General features: G+C 39.5%; 1 protein-coding gene and 1 long non-coding RNA gene across 5 annotated transcripts in view; both read left to right on the top strand.

Moving 5' to 3' along the window:
• Positions 1-342: 342 nt before the first annotated feature.
• On the top strand, positions 343-2,627 carry LOC117504719. The gene is made up of 2 exons (XR_004558888.1): positions 343-2,181; positions 2,230-2,627. It is a non-coding gene; the product is annotated as an uncharacterized LOC117504719 (long non-coding RNA).
• Positions 2,628-10,322: 7,695 nt separating this feature from the next.
• mtmr1a (myotubularin related protein 1a) overlaps positions 10,323-20,434 on the top strand; it is a 33,466-nt gene continuing 23,354 nt past the window's right edge. For 2 of the 4 annotated variants that reach the window (XM_034164216.1, XM_034164218.1), the window contains exons 1-2: positions 10,323-10,660; positions 11,840-11,945. In XM_034164216.1, coding sequence (XP_034020107.1) covers positions 10,554-10,660; positions 11,840-11,945 — 213 coding nt within the window. In that variant the 5' untranslated portion in view covers positions 10,323-10,553. Of the gene's footprint in view, positions 10,661-11,839; positions 11,946-16,757; positions 16,782-20,434 lie in introns of all 4 variants that reach the window. The other 2 variants (XM_034164219.1, XM_034164217.1) reach the window with 2 other exon arrangements.

The following is a 20,434-nucleotide window of genomic DNA, read 5'->3' on the forward strand; positions in this document are numbered from 1 at the left end:
AATTAATCAGCCCCTTTGGTATAATACCTGTAAATAATCAGTTTAATTGCCAGTTTTCTTCAGACGTCAGGGGATGGATACATGAACATCCAAGTCACTGAATATGTCTTGGACTTTATTTACATCAATTATGAAGAAATACAAACTGTATGGCATTCTGTGGTAAATCTGTGTGGAGTAGACAGTTCTGAAAACCTGAGTGACTGTGCAAGAAGTAGAAGAGTGAGGAAAAGACACCAAGACACCCAGACAACCCCAAAAGAGATTACAGGCTTCTGTGGCTGTGATTGGAGAAATTGTGCATATTTTGCATTTTGTATCCCCAGTTATACAGCTTCATGATGAATTGGTACAGAGGAGGGTTTTCTTTCACCAAAACATCAAAACTAGGCTTGCATCTCAGATGTAATTTCTGGCAAATTGTAGCTGAACTTTCAGGTCTTCTTTTTAATAAAACCCTCTCTCCCGCTACAGTGCAAAATATCATATCATGATTAAAAAAAAATGTAGAGGAATTTCAGTGTGTTAAAGGCATGGGCACAAGCCTAATCTGGACATCCCTGATCTCAATCCCTCAGACGGCAGAGCATCAAGAGCTGTCATTCATCAATAGATAGATAGATAGATACTTTATTGATCCCAGAGGGAAATTCAAGGCATCCAGTAGCTTGCACATTAGACAAGACACACACATTACACCAGACACACAAATAAGATTAAATAAATAAAAGAAGATAGACCACTCAATAAAAACCACTAACTAAACTAAAAATAAAAATAAAATTTTGTCAGCATCCAGTCTCACAGAATATAACGGAGTAAATATAGTGTAATAATGCAGTAATAAGGAGGTAGCTGATAGCTGATATAATCATATAAACACGGGATTACTTTGGGGGAACCTTTGTGAAACACAACAATATAGCATTACATTCACAAATGACGCAGTGTATGTGCAAAAAAAAAAAAAAAAAGCATTATGTTAAGCTTGTCCAGAAGCAGCGCTGACTTCACTGGGTTCACAGGCATCTGGGTTGGACCTTCACATGGTTGAAATTTGTATTGTGGTCAGATGAATCAGTAGAAAGAAGTGGGAAGAATTAGGCACCATGTGTGTCAAACCAAAGACAAAAAAAGACAATCCAAGGGGATGGATACATGAACATTTCCAAGTCGCTGAATATGTCTTGAACTTTATTTACATCAGTTATGAAGAAATACAAACAGTATGGCCTACAATTCAGGGATTGATTGATTAGTACTAACAAACTAGATAAAGTTGGACAGAGGAAAAAAACGTGAACTAGCTTGGGTTCATACTATCTGCAATGAAGTAAGTCAAAGTCAGTGTAAGAATCTCTGTGTAACACCCAACCCCGACCCCATTTTCCATACTGTCTCAACTTTTTCTGATGTTGGGTTGCATGTCTCTTTGAAAGATCCTTGGGTACCGCTGGAATGACTTTGTGTCTGACTAACTTAACTACACTATTGGTAATTATGCTGATTGGTCCAAATATTACCAGGTTGAGCAATAAATGTCAGTCTTATCGGCAGCATAAAATGCCCCGCTGGTTCCCAACTGGATATCAATCATCTCTAATCTCCGCTCAAGTTGAGAAAATGGATCCGTGGGGAATTCTCAGGCCTATAATCGAAATCAAGGCCGAATCACTAAATTTCCTCTGAGCGTACAGTTGGTGAATTCAGTACAGTTGACATTTGAGACTGGACAGTGCGGAGCTGGTGATTGTTGTTTTTTCAAAGTTCGTGACGCTTTAAGAATGTTAAATGAGAATCAGACGTGGGCGACCCGCAAATCTGTCAAATCTCAAACATGAGACCTCTTGTTGACTGACAGGAGATTTCACAGCAGTTGTCTCAGTGAGGCAGTATGTACAGTAGATAACGGAAAGAAATAAGCATCAGCAAAATAAGTGTTGACTCATTTGGCTGGTTGTACATTTAGGGGGAAAAAAACAGATGAGAATCTTTTTTTTTTTTTTTTTTTTATCTTTTACTTTGTACAAGCACCGCGGTGTAATACCTCAATCAAAACCTATTTTACTGCCGAAGGTTCTATTGTTGTAAAATACAGTTTTATTTGGTGTAAAATCTTAGTTTTATAAAAAAGGAAAGTAATGTTGGTTCAGAAGTTGTTGATATAAATTGTGGGTTTGTGTTGCATTGGTTAGAATGCATTTTTTTTTTTTTTTTTTTTTTTTTGAGGATGTTTTTAATTTTACTTGCTAACCCAGAATGGAAAAAGTAGAATGTTGTGTTGACTTGTCACAAACATTTACTTCTCTGGTGGATCTGGAACTTCTTGGATTCGCTTTGGCTCTGTGATGTTGAATCTGGCAAGTTTTCTGTCATTGTTCATTTCAATTAACTTTAATGGAGGTGAACTCATTTGGGGGCAGATCAGATCCTAACGCAGACGACCTTTTTAATGAATACACCTGAAAAGTGTTTTGAGGTATTTTTGTCATGAACTGGTGGTGATTGTCAAAAGGTAAAATCACAGTGCATTTCTGATGTATTTCTTTCAATCTTGTATCCTTCCCGCCATCTGTTGGCTCCTGTCATGTAAATATTCTTGATTAAATTAATTTAAGGATTTCTGACTTGGATCTTTGTGTCTTTTTTTATTTTTAAATGATTTGAGATTATGAAGTCTGGGGTAAGTTGACAAATGTTTTCCTTCCTGTTTCATTGTCCCAGATTTGGCCTGTAAACAAGCATGAAGATCAAGACCTCTGCCTGAGGACAGGGTGTCTTGGTCACTGCTGGAATGACTTTGTCAAACAAACAGTTACTGGGCAAGACTCAGATAAGGAGTATCAATTCCACTATGAGGGGATGTCAGATGCAACATTTTGGATTTGTGGTGCTTTTCTTTGGGCATGATCCCGTTGGCCTACACCAGAGACTGGTGAAGGCCAACGGGACGCCCATGTTCCACCTGGTTGTGGCAGATAGATGGTTACTTTGGAGAGGTGGACCAGTTGTTAGTGTGGCGGCTTAGCAAAACAATTGTTCATTTTGTGATAAAAGCATGGATTTTGGCACACATTCTAAATTAACTAATGTTTATCTTCAGATATGGAGCCATCCTGGAGCTGACCTCTAATGAGCTACAGGGGTCAATGCAGAATTACACAGGGGTCAAGATTGAAAAATGCTTCAGTCATGTTGAAGACTATACCACATTATTTGTGTGATCATAATTCCAAAAAGGTATAGTTTGGACTATGTATGACTGAATGTTCTGGAGTTATGGGGTAAAAATGGTGACAGAGATCAGTTTCAGTTTGTACAGGGGTCAAAAGTTAAAGTTACTACAATTTTGGTAAAACGTAATGCAAATTATTGGTTGAAATAAAAGGATAAATAAATGGAATAGTTTTGACTGTATTGAATGTTTGGTCTCCAAAGTAAAGGTCAAACAAGGTCGACGTCCATTGGATTCTATGACGTATGACATAGCAAGGCAAGGCACACAGATCCATATCGCAATCAGACTGCCTATATGATGTGGAATCATGGATTATGGATTCTAGTCATTGTGGATACTGTGGCTGAGGAGGATTATTCCGTTGTGGAATTCCTCCTGCTGCTCCCTCAGTAGGTGGATTCGGACAATTTCTATACATATGTCCCTCTCTTCCACAGTTCCAACAAATCAGGGGACCACGTGGTGGCCCTCCCTGTCTGGGCTGCTGTTGTGGTTGCCATGGTCCTTGACGTTGTGGCTGTCCACCTTGTCTATTTTGCCATGGCTTTTTGGGGCGTTTGCACTGCTTCTGCTGTCTTAAGTTACCCTGCTGGTAATATATTTCGTCATCTCCATGTGCTACATACACTCCTTTGTCGCTGTTTCTTGTCTTTTTCTGCTTTAAGACTTCTTCTGCATGACAGCAGTGTGTATGTGTGTCTTCCAATGTGCCTGTAGGCAATCCAATCCAATGTTTCTGTATCCAAGCTTTTATATCCTTATTGGAATGTTGGATCAGAGCGTTTTTCAATTGTTGTTCATACACAGGTGTTTCTGGCAATATGCCACTATGGACCCTAAACACATTCTCAAATCTGCACCTAAACTCTGTCCATGGCTCTCCTTCTTTCTGAGTTGTCCTGGTAATTTCAGTATAATTTATCTTTGGTCCTAACACTCCTTTTGCACGTGTAATCATAGCTTCCACTCTTGTTTTCAAGACTAGATCATCATGTGTCAGTGGCACGCCTTGTTGATCTGCAGGATTCCAGTCTCCGCGTACCTGACTCCATTTAGGGCCACATGCTTTCATCCACACCTGTTGGACTTCAGGTCCATTAAGGTGGTAAGATGTTCTAATGTTTTCTATATCCTGCATAAATCCCTCAATATCGACATGTGGCGATGGTATCATGTCGACTGCTGCTTTGATATCATCAGCATTCCATGTCCGATAAACGAGCATGGTTGGTAGCTGTCCTGCTGTTCCTGCACGAGGATTTGGTACTTCTATCATAGGATAGGCACCTCCCTGATCACTATGTTCCACCATGGGAGGGGCTGTAGGCACTTTCGCTTGACTGCGTGTTTGTGGTTTTTCTGGTTTTTCTCTTTTTACCTTAGGTTTTACCGCCAAATCATACTGTGGTGGCGGTACATCGTCATCCTCTGGTAGAGGAGATAAAGGTCTCTTTGTCACCGACGATCCAGCCGGCGGTGATTGTTGAGGCTGTTCTGGCTCTCTGTGCTGAATTATCACATCTTCTTCTGCCTTACCTACAGCTTTCTTTTTCCTTGCTTTCTCTAATCGTCGCTTCTCTGCTCCTTTCTGTCTGTTCTCTGCTTCTTCCTCCCAAAATGCCACTAAATCTGCCCCTACTTTCTGCATCTTTTTCTCATCACCTTTATGTTCCCGTTCTAACTCCTTCTTTAGCTTCTGTATACTGATCAGGTTCAGTCGTCCGTCAAAGTCATGTTTATTTATCCAGGTCTCCAATTTCTTTGTTGCTTTTGGATTTTTTGCCTCCATAACTTTCCAGTCGTCAGTTGATAAATTTTCCTTATTTTTAGACGTCTTACCCCCCATTTTTATTATCCCTTGTTATAATTTGGACTTCAGACGGGGGCACACCTAGGGTGTTCTAAATCTGAAGTTTTCACACTTTCTTTGGACGTGACAATTAATTTGCCGTCGTGTGGTTGATTCCTTTCACCTCCCCGTAGGAAGCGGAATCACTTGCCTCTGCTTCCACACGCACGGTTGTCACTAACGTTGTCCAAAGTATTACACTTTCACACAGTTATTTACACTTGCGCAAAACACTATTTACACATAGAAACACTCCTAATAATCGTACGCGTATTCTTATGTCAGGGGAGCTCGCCCTCCCGTGAAATTTAACTAATGTCCTGCCTTAGGGGACTCCACCGTCCCTGCCAAATTTAACTACTTTTTTACAGTGCACGTATTTCTACCCGGGATTTCCTTTACGTATTAAAACAGAGGAGTCCGTATCCTCCTTCCGGAATTTAACTACTTGCGTCCCTCGCAACCGTAGAGGAGTCCGCCCTCCTTACAGAGTTTAACTGTGTTTCATTAACAGACGATTCTGTATCATCGCTTACGGAGTTTAACTGTTTTATGTGATCACTTTTATCCCCTACCGGTACGCGTATTAAAACAGAGGAGTCCGCACCCTCCTTACAGAGTTTAACTGCTTTGCATTAACAGGCGATTCTGTATCATCGCTTGCGGAATTTAACTGTTTTATGTGATCTGATCACCACTCACTCAGTACTGTTTACAAAGAAATTTTACTCACTGACTCGACTTCCTGTCTGTCTTCTTCGGGAAAATCTCGTCAACCAGACGATGCCAACGGTGGTCGACAATTGCAGACACGATCAATCGATCGATCAGACCTTGGCCAAGGATTTACGTCTGGACTTGACGACCTCCGCCGGACACCTCCGGTGTTGTTGAGCTCCCGGACGAGCCCCCAGTCAATGTTGGGTATTTTCTCCTCCAAACATTTTTAAAACCTTTAACAAGACAAACAGAGTCAAGAAACACCAGTGAGACAGAAAATCAAATATTACGCGCGGAGTGCGGCCAGGCTGTACACCAAGGCTACACTAAAGTCTGGCCTGCTTTTCCGCTCTTTTTATTAAGAGACGCCCTCATCACATAAACAAGAAACTTGTCCTAAGGGTGGGGGTAATGACGCAAGACAAGTTTCTTCCCATAACATAAACGCATACGTCAAGTGCAGCTGTAAGGAAGAACACTTCAGGTCAGCACATCTCGTTCGTCTGTTGCAGGTATCAGCTGTTCTGCATCTGCCTGAAGTGTCCTGTCTTCCACACTCCTTCACACTAAACACCACATCACAATAGTCAAAACGTTCTCTTGCTCCCAGTCGTTAGAGGCTGCGAAAACAAAGTTATGTTATAACAATAAGTACATCCAGTCCTTCATTCCCAGCTCAGATTGACCCCAGAGTGCTAAAACAAAATTGAATTCTCAGGATTGCATTAAGACAGGTGCAAAACAGCACATCTCCGTTCTCATGAGAAAGAAGACAAAGCTAAAACAAGGTTGAATAACACGTACGTTCTCAGGGTGAAGTGCAAAACAGCACAACACCGTTCTCATGAGAAAGAAGACAAATGTACAAACGTTTAACAGTGATAACATATATACAAAATCTTTAACATTCACCCCGTAACATAACAGATGGTGCAAACTATTCCTTTTAAAATGCTATTAACCAATAATTTGCATAATCTGTACAAACTGAAAATGACCTTTGTCACCGTTTTTACTGTTTTTACCCCATAACTCCAGAACATTCAGTCATAGATAGCCCAAACTATACCTTTCTGGAATTGTTATGATCAGACAAATAATGTGGTATAGTTTTCAACATAATCGGAGCATTTTTAAATTTTGACCCCTGTGTAATTCTTTATTGACCCCTGTAGCGCATTAGAGGTCAGCTCCAGGATGATTCCATATCTGAAAATAAACAATAGTTAATTTAGAATATATGTGCCACATTCCATGCGTTTATTACAAAATGAACATATTTTTTTTTTTTGTGGAAATTTTAGCTAAGCTGCACCACTATGTCTGCTTGGTCTCTGGCAATTCCATAATGTCATAGATCCATAAGTATGCAGCATAAGTGCATCCTTCCAGACCTGACCTAACCTCTACAATCCATATGTGCCCCATTTCTACCCTACAGGTGTTAGGTTTACTAAGGTTTATCATGTCCACTTAATGGCTTACTGTTTAACCCAATATTAAACTTTCACAGTTGTACAAATTAACTGATGACATCATGAAAACTATTGGTAATGACACAATAGCTGGATTTGAAGTACTGAACAGACCGGATTACGGTGACCGTGATCAGCCAGTGTTGGATCTTTGACATGACGTACAGTGAAACAGTCTGTGAACCACACTTGCATATATGTAATGTTGCTAGAAAGGGGTGCAGGGGGTGGTTGGGTCCAACACATCCCCCTTATTGAGGTCAGAATCACAGGTGGATGAAACGGGCCTAATCCCTGCCTGTAAACCGGGGGAATAAACTACCAGTGACCCACATGCATTGACATGGCACAAACATAAAAAAACGACGTTTTATGAGAGCAAAAAAGCAATTGTGTTTTTTTAGTGACCACCAAACACCAAAGATGGTGGTGTCATCGGTATCTGGGTGATTCTTTAACTACGGGCAGTATTGGCCTTGTAAATGTAATTTCCACCACACCATTGCCTTACAATATAAAGCGCCTTGGGGCAACTGTTTGTTGTGATTTGGCGCTATAGTGCCCGTAGTACCCGTAGTTAAAGAATCACCCACAAACATGGGAAGGTTGTTAAAGGCAAACATACTGGTAGACCAAGGAAGACATCAAAGCGTCAAGACAGAAATCTCAAAAATCGAAAATGCACAACAAAACAAATGAGGAACGAATGGGAGGAAACTGTAGTCGTCTGTGACCAAACTGTAAGAAACCGCCTAAAAGAAATGGGATTTACATACAGAAAAACTAAACAAAAGCCATCATTAACACCTAAACAGAAAAAAACAAGGTTACAATGGGCTAAGGAAAAGCAATTGTGGACTGTGGATGACTGGATGAAAGTCATATTCAGTGATGAATCTCGAATGCGTTGGGCAAGGTGATGATGCTGGAACTTTTGTTTGGTGCCGTTCCAAAGAGATTTATAAAGATGATTGCCTGAAGAGAACATGTAAATTTCCACAGTCATTGATGATATGGGGCTGCATGTCAGGTAAAGGCACTGGGGAGATGGCTGTCATTACATCATCAATAAATGCACAAGTTTACGTTGATATTTTGGACACTTTTCTTATCCCATCAATTGAAAGGATGTTTGGGGATGATATCATTTTTCAAGATGATAATACATCTTGCCATAGAGCAAAAACTGTGAAAACATTCCTTGCAAAAAGACACATAGGGTCAATGTCATGGCATGCAAATAGTCCGGATCTTAATCCAATTGAAAATCTTTGGTGGAAGTTGAAGAAAATGGTCCATGACAAGGCTCCAACCTGCAAAGCTGATCTGGCAACAGCAATCAGAGAAAGTTGGAGCCAGATTGATGAAGAGTACTGTTTGTCACTCAAGTCCATGCCTCAGAGACTGCAAGCTGTTATAAAAGCCAGAGGTGGTGCAACAAAAGTGATGTGTTGGAGCGTTTGTTTTTCATGATTCCATAATTTTTTCCTCAGAATTGAGTGATTCCATATTTTTTTACTGACTGCCACAATTTTTTTTTCTTGATTTCTTATAGTGTTTCTTAAAGCCAGAAAGTTGCCATTTGAAATGACTTTAGTTTTGTGTCATGTCTGATCTGCTTTTTTTCTACAAAATTAAACAACTGAATGAACATCCTCCGAGGTCGGTGATTCCATAATTTTTGCCAGGGGTTCAGGGTTTTTATTTTTTTTAACGGAGGGTGTTGCCAAGGGTTGAACCACTTCTCCGCCATTTCAAAGAAGGTGTAGCAAGATCATGCTCTGTACAAAGTTTGAGTAGAAGATGACCATTTGAGTTAGCCTTCCCACATTCATGAGGACCAAACTTCCAGTCCCAGTTGGTGCTGTGGCCTCCGACATGACCATTGAAGTCCCCCAACACCATCAGCTTGTCTGTCTTTGGAACCTGTAATTCCTGGCCGAGTGTGGTGTAGAAATCCATTGTTGTCTGAGTATCGTTAGTTTACGAGAAAAAAGTCAAAATATATTATGACTTTATTCTCGTAATATTACTACTTTATCCTCGTAATATTATGACTTTTTTCTCGAAGTCCCCCCCCCCCCCCCCCAAAAAAAAATAAAATAAATAAAATTCAATGTGGCCCTAAAACTCTGTATTAGATAGCACACCAGATGCAACAGGATCACCTGATGGGAACAGATCAAGAGTTATACCTGAATATATATATATATATATATATATATATATATATAATTCTTGTTTTACATTTTACTTGGTCCACATTTTATTTTACCTTATGTTTATGTTAGTTGTACATATACTCTGAATAATTTACCGTTAAATTTCACTATCTTTTACATTGGCTAAAAATTACTCGCACCAAGTAAGCACCTTTTTGGAGTTGCATTCAAATCTCGTTGTAATGCAAATTACAATGACAATAAAGGCGATTCTGAATGTTACTTCCGCCCTAGATACAATGTCATTATTACTACACTTTTATAACATTAATAGCATGCAAACAGGTTTTAGATCCAAACAGTATTGACTCTGTTTTACCAACATTTAAAGATATATTTTGCATTAACCACTCATGGACAGATTCGAGCTCCTGGCTCAAGGTCTCCTTTCCATTGCGTCCTTTCCTGAGGCAAGCAAGACTGAGTCATCTGCATATAGTAATAGCTTACAGTTCACTGACACATTCATATTATTCAAATAAATAGAAAAGAAATAAGTGGCCCAATTTTAGAGCCCTGTGGTACTCCAGTTATACTCTGAGGAACTGATAGCAACTGTGAAGGTCATAGACAAACGAAAGTCATTCCTGTAACTCGTACACCGTGAGGGAGGGTGCAAATTAAATTTAAAGTAATTCCAAAGTTTTAACCATTAGTAGTATGATAGTATTTTTCTATTAATATATGATAATCATAAGTATTATAATTTTTTAAAGAATTACTGATGGCATTATTAGTACTAGACATTATTATACATAAAATTAATTATGAAGGTATTATAAATAGTGCCATACTATTTATTATTGTTGTTTTGTCGCGTCTTTTTTGAGTGGGCGGAGCTTCAGAGCGAGGAAGCGATGCGGGCGGAAGCGAGAAGCTAAAGCGCAAATAACCGAGAAGAAATCGTGAAAATCAGCGAGAAGAACCGTTAAATGTGCGCCGCTTCTTACAGACAACACAGAATCCTCACGGTAAAGCATTCGAATTAAAGCCAGCAGGGTTTCGTTTGTCCTGCGTCTTCGGAGGAAGCCGTCCGCCCCTGCTGGTAGATGGAGAAGCAGGCCGGAGCCGCCGGGGCGGCGGACGGGGCAGCGCCCGGCCGGAAGCCCTGGAGCTCCGCGACCAACGGACCAACCGCCGGTGAAAACCCGGACAGGTGATTTATCGCCAGACTACACCCCAGTTACTTAAAAAAAAAAAAAAAAAACTCTTCTGAAGTAACAAAATATAAAGCAACACATATCTATCAAACGAACAAGATTTTAGGACTAATTCGGCGTAGATAACTTCGAATCGTTCTAAATAAGACTGAAATTTCATCTTTTAATAGTGGCTCACAGTCCACTTCAGTAAGGAAAGCGCACATACGCGTAAATAACCTTTTTAATGGAGTTTGGCGCTGTGCTGGCTGGTGTCTAAACTGGCTTTTTTCCCCCCCAACTGGCTAAATGTTATAGTGAGCAGTAAATTTATTTCTGCCGATAACGTTCAAATATAAATTTAGTACAGATCAAGTAGTAAATGTTACCTTTTAATTAACACTGTTGTGTTTGTATTATGACAGCTTTAATTTTTTTATCTTCTGTTTATATTAATTAATTTTCTCAGTTATTTGACTTGCGGTGACACCAGACCAAGTAGCTCATCCCACACTTCCCTATCTTTGGCCAAATCCTTTAACTCTTCCTGGGAGATCCTGAGGTGTACCCAAGCGATCTGGGACATATAATCCCTCCATTCTGCCCTAGGTTTTCCCTGGGGTGTGTTTGGTTGACCTCTCCAGGGAGATGACCAGAGGGCATAGCTCCTTTTAGTGCAGCTATGCTCAGAGTCCCTCCAGGATTTGTTTTAAGGTCATTTGAGAGTTGTTTAGAGGCTCCCATGTTGCATGAGTGGCAACATGGGAGCAACATTTGCAAATGGCCACCTTAAATACCCTTTCTCATGATTGAATTCACCTGTGTAAGGAGGTCAAGGGTCAATGAGCTTACCAAACCAATTTTGTGTTCCAATAATTAGTGCTAAATGTATTAAAATCAATAAAATGATAAGGGTGCTCAAATTTATGCACCTGCCCGATTTTGTTTAAATAATTATTGCATAGTTTCTGTAAATACTAGAAACTTCATTTCACTTCTCAAATATCACTGTGTTTGTCTGCTATATGATATATTTAACTGAAATTTCTGATCCAGACAGCCAATGATTTATAAAGGAAAATCCTGAAAATTATCAGGGGTGCCCAAACTTTTGCATACAACTGTGTTTAAAAAAAAAAAAAAAAAAAATCATGATTGTGATGACTTTCGTGTTTGTTCACCGTGTCTGTCTGCAGTCCAACAGGTTCTCACGTGGAGTGGTGTAAACAGCTGATAGCAGCAACCATCTCCAGTCAGATTTCTGGCTCAGTCCCGTCTGACATTGGGAACCGGGACAGCAAGGTAAAACACACACGGACCTGACCGGAGTGTTTAATGGACAACAGCATTGTTAGCAACCAAGTCTCTGAGAGCACAGTTTGGCTCTGATGATTGCTTAGTTTGCAAGAAATCATTATGAAACACTAGTTTAGGCAGGAATGAATGAGAGTACAAGAAAAAATGCTATATGCTTAAAAAATGCAGAATGGTGTGAGCAATGTTGTAATTGTTGGAACATTAATGGTGCAGCAACATTTGAAGAAACTTGCTCAGCTAGACGGTGCTTTTCCTGCAGGATTAGACATCAGATAGTAGAGAAGCTTGAATCTTTGACTGGACTGGGTTGCTTGACGCGAGGACGGTTCGCTTCAATTCGCAGAAGCTTCCTCAGCTAAAATTCTTGCTCTGGTAGTCTGACTTCTGTCTTGACCCTTGTAGAGAAGAACAAACAGAAGCCACAAAAGCTGTAGTTTTTAACCTAACCAGACCTCTCCTACCAAGAGGCAGACTGCTAGTGACTAAAGAATAGCTTTAATCAGCACCTATTGTGCTCTAGTTAGCACTCTCCTAATGACAGGGTAGCTGTCCCTCCTAACGATGGGACTGACGCCTCTCCTGACATCACATAGTAACTATAACATAATAATGTTACAGTAGTGCTGTGCACGTGGATTAATCCACTGATTAATGCGAGCCGAAATTACCCAAAACATATATATATATATATATATATATATATATATATATATATATATATATATATATATATATATATTAGTAAGTTTGATACATTAGTGAATGAATATAAATAGCTAACTATTTTAGTAGGCTTTTAAAAAATCATAGTATTTATGAAATATGACAGTATAAATAAAATATACTTTATCATAATCACAACCAATAAATTTGGCTATAATTTGTTTAATTGTAAGCCTTATTTGGAGCAGTTATTGGGGAAAATACTGAGAAACATGTTCCAAGGTCCTGCAATATAATATAAGTGGGAGACTCGAGCACTCACAGGCTTGACTGCTAACAATATGACTAAGGTTGTTAATTTTTGGGGGGGAATAGATAAAAAGGGATAGATCCCACAGTTGATCTTACATGAGACATTTCCACAGTTGTAGGATTCATTTCATATCTTGGCATTGTGGCCATTAGTATGCCAGGAATGGTAAAGTACCAACTGGTTATGTAGGTTACAGTGTGTGTGTGTGTGTGTGTGTGTGTGTGCATGACCCACACCCACGGCAAGTGTCACACCCGCTCAGTAACCATTTACACATTCACATGAGCAAATCAACCAAAACATCCATTAAAAAGCCAACAGAGAAGATACCACATGAATTCCAGCTCACACTACTTCAACTGTCCCACAAATTCATCTTTATTACAAAATGATGTGGTCACAGAAAATAAAGCAGAAGTCATCTTCCTAAATCTTGAGATTTTCTTAAACCAGTCTTGAGGTCTTAACGACAAATTATTTCAGGTCACATGTACTATGAAAGAACTGTAACAAGGTCATTTGTTTTTGCTGAAACCACTCAGGTTTGAGATCAAAAGATGAATTAAAATAGCTCAAAATGATGAAAAGCTCCATGTGTCCAACTCTTTTGGATCACACTACCTAGTTTTGCAGTGAGCATAAATATCGGAACAACTGACAGGTGTTTCTTGTCACCCAGATGTCTCCTGTCAAATTGTTTAAACATCACAGATCTCGGTCAGAACTCTTGGTTTTTGGTTTTAGTCAAAAAAATGGCAAGTGTTGTTCAAAAGGACAAGCCAGCATGAAGAGCAAACATCTGTCTGTGAGAAGCTGAGTAAATGAATCGGAGCGTAGCCAGTGCAAGAGTTTGGAATCCATAGGAACATCATAATACTATTAGTCCATAGGCCAAGCAGGTTTTTGGTACCACTTAAGGTGACTAAATGACACTTACAGTCTAGCCTCAGTGTACCATGGCCCACACAAAAATGTATGATAGTCATCCCAGGGTGGAAGCTGTAGCCAGGTAGGGGTCAATGAAGAATTACACAGAGGTCAAAATTTAAAAATGCTCCAAAAACATTGAAAACTATATTACATTATTTGTCTGATCATAACAATTCCAAAAAGTATAGTTTGGACTATCTATGATGGAATGTTCTGGAGTTATGGGGTAAAAACAGCAAAAATGGTGACAAAGGTCAATTTCAGTTTGTACAGGGGTCAAAAGTTAAAGTTGCTCCAATTTCAGTTAAAAAAATGATGCAAATTATTGGTTGAAATAAAAGGATTAATAAATGGAATAGTTTTGACTGTGTTGAATGTTTGGTCTCCAAAGTAAAGGTCAAACAAGGTCGACGTCCAATGGATTCTATGAAAGGTGACAGATGGTGCAAACTATTCCTTATTAGAACCCTATTAACCCAAACAACAGTTTACATCATTTTTACTGAAATTCGAGCAACCTTAACTTTTGACCCCTGTACAAACTGAAATTGACCTTTGTCATCATTTTTGCTGTTTTTACCCCATAACTCCAGAACTGGGATGACTATCATACATTTTTGTGTAGGCCATGATACACTGAGGCTGGATTCTAAGTGTTGTTTAGTCACCTTAAGTGGTACCGATTAGGTCAAAATTGATGACTGGCTCATGGACTATATAATGCAAATTAAGCAGGAGGAAGTTTATCATGCAGGAATAAAAAGAAAAACAACAACCAAAATACACGAGCAGCTCTTGAAAGGACTTAATCTGTGGTTATGAAGTAGGAGGTTCAAGACTTAACAGGTCCATCAGTGGACTTCAATCCAGTTATTTGTAGAAAGACATATGGAGTCAAATATGAGGTGTTAGTAACTCCTTCATGGAGGTTCTAAATTTGGTCACGGGACATCGCAAAAGGGCACGAATGGATTTCAGTCAAATTTGATAAAGTGGCTAACTTTGGCTCAAGGAAGATGTATTCCAGAATCTATTCTAATATCCAAACATTGGGTGGTCTGACACAAAAAGGATCTATATTGTCTCATATATCTGAATGCAAATATGAGGAAATAAAAAGTGCTTCTCATATTCATCTGTTGATCTCAGACTCCAGGTTGTCCGTTTTTAAACGGAGCAGTCTCCGTGCTGCGTTCGTGATGTGGGCCATTTGTTTCTGCGTTGTTGCTCACTGTCTGCAGCTGTGATGTTCTTCAGTTCTGTTTTGCTTTGGCCTCTCAGCAGCTGTCTGCAGCCCGTCTATCACCTCCACCGAGGCAAACCTGTGACTCCATCTTAACCTCCTCCCAGCCAATCAGCTGACTGAACAATACTGTACTTGGGGTGAACGTTAGTTTCTGTCACGTCTTAGACATTATTCTTAAAGTCATGGATTTCTGTTTCTTCAGTAGGTTTTTTCTGCTCACCAAATGCACACGGGGGGATATTTTGCAAATCACACTACAGATTTTTGTGACATCATAAGAAATAGTTTGCAAAGTAAACTTTTTTCTTCTAGTATAGTGTGCTCTAAACAGAATTGCATTGAACACCTACCAGCCTCTGCCACATTCATACAACAGACTTGACTCAAGTGTTTTCAACATGTTATTCAGTCCAACAGACTGGTGTAAAAACTGAGGCAGCACAGATTGAATAAGAAGAATTATTAGAATTAATGCTGAAAACGCTGTTATTATGACATGGTAATTCTTTTATTTTTACCCGAGGCCATCAAATATGGCCATCGGGTATTCTGATGGCTTTTCGTCTGCCCGTCCGTCTGTCTGTGCTCAGCATAGGTTTAATCCTATTATTGAAATTTACAGGGAACATTCTTGGGACACAGATGTTGGACAAGTACAAAGATGGCTAACCTTGACCTATTTTAAGAGGTTAAAAAATCACATTCTGTTCCTATTGTTATGCTAGGATCTCGTGGACGTTAGCGTGATGACGTAACTTCCTGGTGCCATTAGCTGCTAGCTTCGCTTTGTTTTTGGCTATAAATAACACCTTTCTCATATATTATGCAAAAGCTAGTGAAAAATAAACACTTCTGTTTTTGGAACCTATTAACACCTCTGGAATGATTTATAAGACCTTTAGCGGACGTTAGCGTGCACGCTAACTCAACGCTAACTTCCTGTGGAGTTAAATTTGTCTCATTAATACCTGCAAATGCACAGAGGGGGATCTACAATTATTCCTTGTCAAAAGCTCATGTAAACCCACACACAGGGCCTCCTGTAGATGCCATTAAAACGTAAATATTGTTTTTGATTGACTGATTGATAGAAGGGCTTTATTGAACATGTACAAATTGCGCGTAAGACCAAAGGATCTTAAGAATTAATTTGACAACTGCAAATTATAAAGAATACAAGGCTCATACAGCGGAGGGTATTATATTTTTATTTGCAGCCCATAAATGGACAGGATGTGTAGCTCCTCCCAGAACTTGGAAAAACATCACAAAGTGAAGCTGTGGGAGCAGTTTTCCACCTTGTGTTCCCTTTAAGAATGAACGGTTGTGCGTAGCGACTTCCTCTCACCGTGTTCTTGCTGGTTTCTGTGTGCTTTATTAGCTCTAAATATGCATCGATAAATTAAGTGCAGATGCTTCTGTGTCTTTGTGTGTAGCGCTCTTCAGTTGTTGGCTTGGATTTTTTTTAATTGTTTGTGCAGTTTTTTGAAATTATTGCATAAAATTGAGTTTCTAAAATTGTATTAAGTGCACTGTAATGCTGAGGTGAGTGGCTCGTGCTTTGGCTTTGGCTTCTGTGTTGATCACGATACAGTTGGGAGTTGTGTTTAATTTCTTCTGTGTACTTGGTGTGTTTAACCTCCAGGTTTCCAAGAGGCTAAATCCGAGGGTAAGAATTTTAATCTTATTTTAGCTTGTTTCTAATAATTAATGTACATTAATGACACGCAGATACAACCATGAAGGTTGCAGGACACTTGGACACCATAAGTATTTGGACAGTGACACAATTTTTGTAATTTTGTGTCTGTACACCACAGTGGATTTGAAATAAAACAATATGTTCTTTCAGGGGTTTAACAAAAAATATCACAGTCACTATTTCAACTTCAATCAATCAACTTTTTTCTTATATAGCGCCAAATCACAACAAACAGTTGCCCCAAGGCGCTCCATATTGTAAGGCAAGGCCATACAATAATTATGAAAAGCCCAACGGTCAAAACGACCCCCTATGAGCAAGCACTTGGCAACAGTGGGAAGGAAAAACTCCCTTTTAACAGGAAGAAACCTCCAGCAGAACCAGGCTCAGGGAGGGGCAGTCTTCTGCTGAGACTGGTTGGGGCTGAGGGAAAAAACCAGGAAAAAGACATGCCGTGAAGGGGGGCAGAGATCGATCACTAATGATTAAATGCAGAGTGATGCATACGGAGCAAAAAGAGAAAGAAACAGTGCATCATGGGAACCCCCCCACAATCTACGTCTAAAGCAGCATAACCAAGGGATGGTCCAGGGTCACCCGATCCAGCCCTAACTATAAGCCTTAGCGAAAAGGAAAGTTTTAAGCCTAATCTTAAAAGTAGAGAGGGTATCTGTCTCCCTGATCTGAATTGGGAGCTGGTTCCACAGGAGAGGAGCCTGAAAGCTGAAGGCTCTGCCTCCCATTCTACTCTTACAAACCATAGGAACTACAAGTAAGCCCGCAGTCTGAGAGCGAAGCGCTCTAATGGGGTAATATGGTACTACGAGGTCCCTAAGATAAGATGGGACCTGATTATTCAAAACCTTATAAGTAAGAAGAAGAATTTTAAATTCTATTCTAGAATTAACAGGAAGCCAATGAAGAGAGGCCAACACGGGTGAGATATGCTCTCTCCTGCTAGTCCCCGTCAGTACTCTAGCTGCAGCATTCTGAACCAACTGAAGGCTTTTTAGGGAACTTTTAGGACAACCTGATAATAATGAATTACAATAGTCCAGCCTAGAGGAAATAAATGCATGAATTAGTTTTTCAGCATCACTCTGAGACAAGACCTTTCTGATTTTAGAGATATTGCATAAATGCAAAAAGGCAGTCCTACATATTTGTTTAATATGCGCTTTGAATGACATATCGTGATCAAAAATGACTCCAAGATTTCTCACAGTATTACTAGAGATCAGGGAAATGCCATCCAGAGTAACGATCTGGTTAGACACCATGCTTCTAAGATTTGTGGGGCCAAGTACAATAACTTCAGTTTTATCTGAGTTTAAAAGCAGGAAATTAGAGGTCATCCATGTCTTTATGTCTGTAAGACAATCCTGCAGTTTAGCTAATTGGTGTGTATCCTCTGGCTTCATGGATAGATAAAGCTGGGTATCATCTGCGTAACAATGAAAATTTAAGCAATACCGTCTAATAATACTGCCTAAGGGAAGCATGTATAAAGTGAATAAAATTGGTCCTAGCACAGAACCTTGTGGAACTCCATAATTAACTTTAGTCTGTGAAGAAGATTCCCCATTTACATGAACAAACTGTAATCTATTAGACAAATATGATTCAAACCACCGCAGCACAGTGCCTTTAATACCTATGACATGCTCTAATCTCTGTAATAAAATTTTATGGTCAACAGTATCAAAAGCAGCACTGAGGTCCAACAGAACAAGCACAGAGATATGTCCACTGTCCGAAGCCATAAGAAGATCATTTGTAACCTTCACTAATGCTGTTTCTGTACTATGATGAATTCTAAAACCTGACTGAAACTCTTCAAATAGACCATTCCTCTGCAGGTGATCAGTTAGCTGTTTTACAACTACCCTCTCAAGAATCTTTGAGAGAAAAGGAAGGTTGGAAATTGGCCTGTAATTAGCTAAGATAGCTGGGTCAAGTGATGGCTTTTTAAGTAATGGTTTAATTACTGCCACCTTAAAGGCCTGTGGTACATAACCAACTAACAAAGATAGATTGATCATATTTAAGATTGAAGCATTAAATAATGGTAGGACTTCCTTGAGCAGCCTGGCAGGAATGGGGTCCAATAAACATGCCGATGGTTTGGACGAAGCAACCAATGAAAATAACTCAGACAGAACAACCGGAGAGAAAGAGTCTAACCAAATACCGGCATCACTGAAAGCAGCCAAAGATAACGATACATCTTTGGGATGGTTATGAGTAATTTTTTCTCTAATAGTCAAAATTTTGTTAGCAAAGAAAGTCATGACGTCATTACTAGTTAAAGTTAATGGAATACTCAGCTCAATAGAGCTCTGACTCTTTGTCAGCCTGGCTACAGTGCTGAAAAGAAACCTGAGGTTATTCTTATTTTCTTCAATTAGTGATGAGTAGAAAGATGTCCTAGCTTTACGGAGGGCTTTTTTATAGAGCAACAAACTCTTTTTCCAGGCTAAGTGAAGATCTTCTAAATTAGTGAGACGCCATTTCCTCTCCAACTTACGGGTTATCTGCTTTAAGCTACGAGTTTGTGAGTTATACCACGGAGTCAGACACTTCTGATTTAAAGCTCTCTTTTTCAGAGGAGCTACAGCATCCAAAGTTGTCTTCAAAGAGGATGTAAAACTATTGACGAGATACTCTAACTCCCTTACAGAGTTTAGGTAGCTACTCTGCACTGTGTTGGTATATGACATTAGAGAACATAACGAAGGAATCATATCCTTAAACCTAGTTACAGCGCTTTCTGAAAGACTTCTAGTGTAATGAAACTTATTCCCCACTGCAGGGTAGTCCATCAGGGTAAATGTAAATGTTATTAAAAAATGATCAGACAGAAGGGAGTTTTCAGGGAATACTGTTAAGTCTTCTATTTACATACCATAAGTCAGAACAAGATCTAAGATATGATTAAAGTGGTGGGTGGACTCATTTAGTTTTTGAGCAAAGCCGATAGAGTCTAATAATAGATTAAATGCAGTGTTGAGGCTGTCATTCTCAGCATCTGTGTGGATATTAAAATCGCCCACTATAATTATCTTATCTGAGCTAAGCACTAAGTCAGACAAAAGGTCTGAAAATTCACAGAGAAACTCACAGTAACGACCAGGTGGACGATAGATAATAACAAATAAAACTGGTTTTTGGGACTTCCAATTTGGATGGACAAATGCTGCTAATCCTCCGCCCCGGCCCGTGCTACGAGCATTCTGACAGTTAGTGTGACTCGGGGGTGTTGACTCATTTAAACTAACATATTCATCCTGCTGTAACCAGGTTTCTGTTAGGCAGAATAAATCAATATGTTGATCAATTATTATATCATTTACTAACAGGGACTTAGAAGAGAGAGACCTAATGTTTAATAGACCACATTTAACTGTTTTAGTCTGTGGTGCAGTTGAAGGTGCTATATTATTTTTTTCTTTTTGAATTTTTATGCTTAAATAGATTTTTGCTGGTTATTGGTGGTCTGGGAGCAGGCACCGTCTCTACGGGGATGGGGCAACGAGGGGATGGCAGGGGGAGAGAAGCTGCAGAGAGGTGTATAAGACCACAGCTCTGCCTCCTGGTCCCAACGCTGGACAGTCACAGTT

The sequence above is a fragment of the Thalassophryne amazonica genome, chromosome 23, assembly GCF_902500255.1.
Source record: "Thalassophryne amazonica chromosome 23, fThaAma1.1, whole genome shotgun sequence".
Lineage (NCBI taxonomy): Eukaryota > Metazoa > Chordata > Actinopteri > Batrachoidiformes > Batrachoididae > Thalassophryne > Thalassophryne amazonica.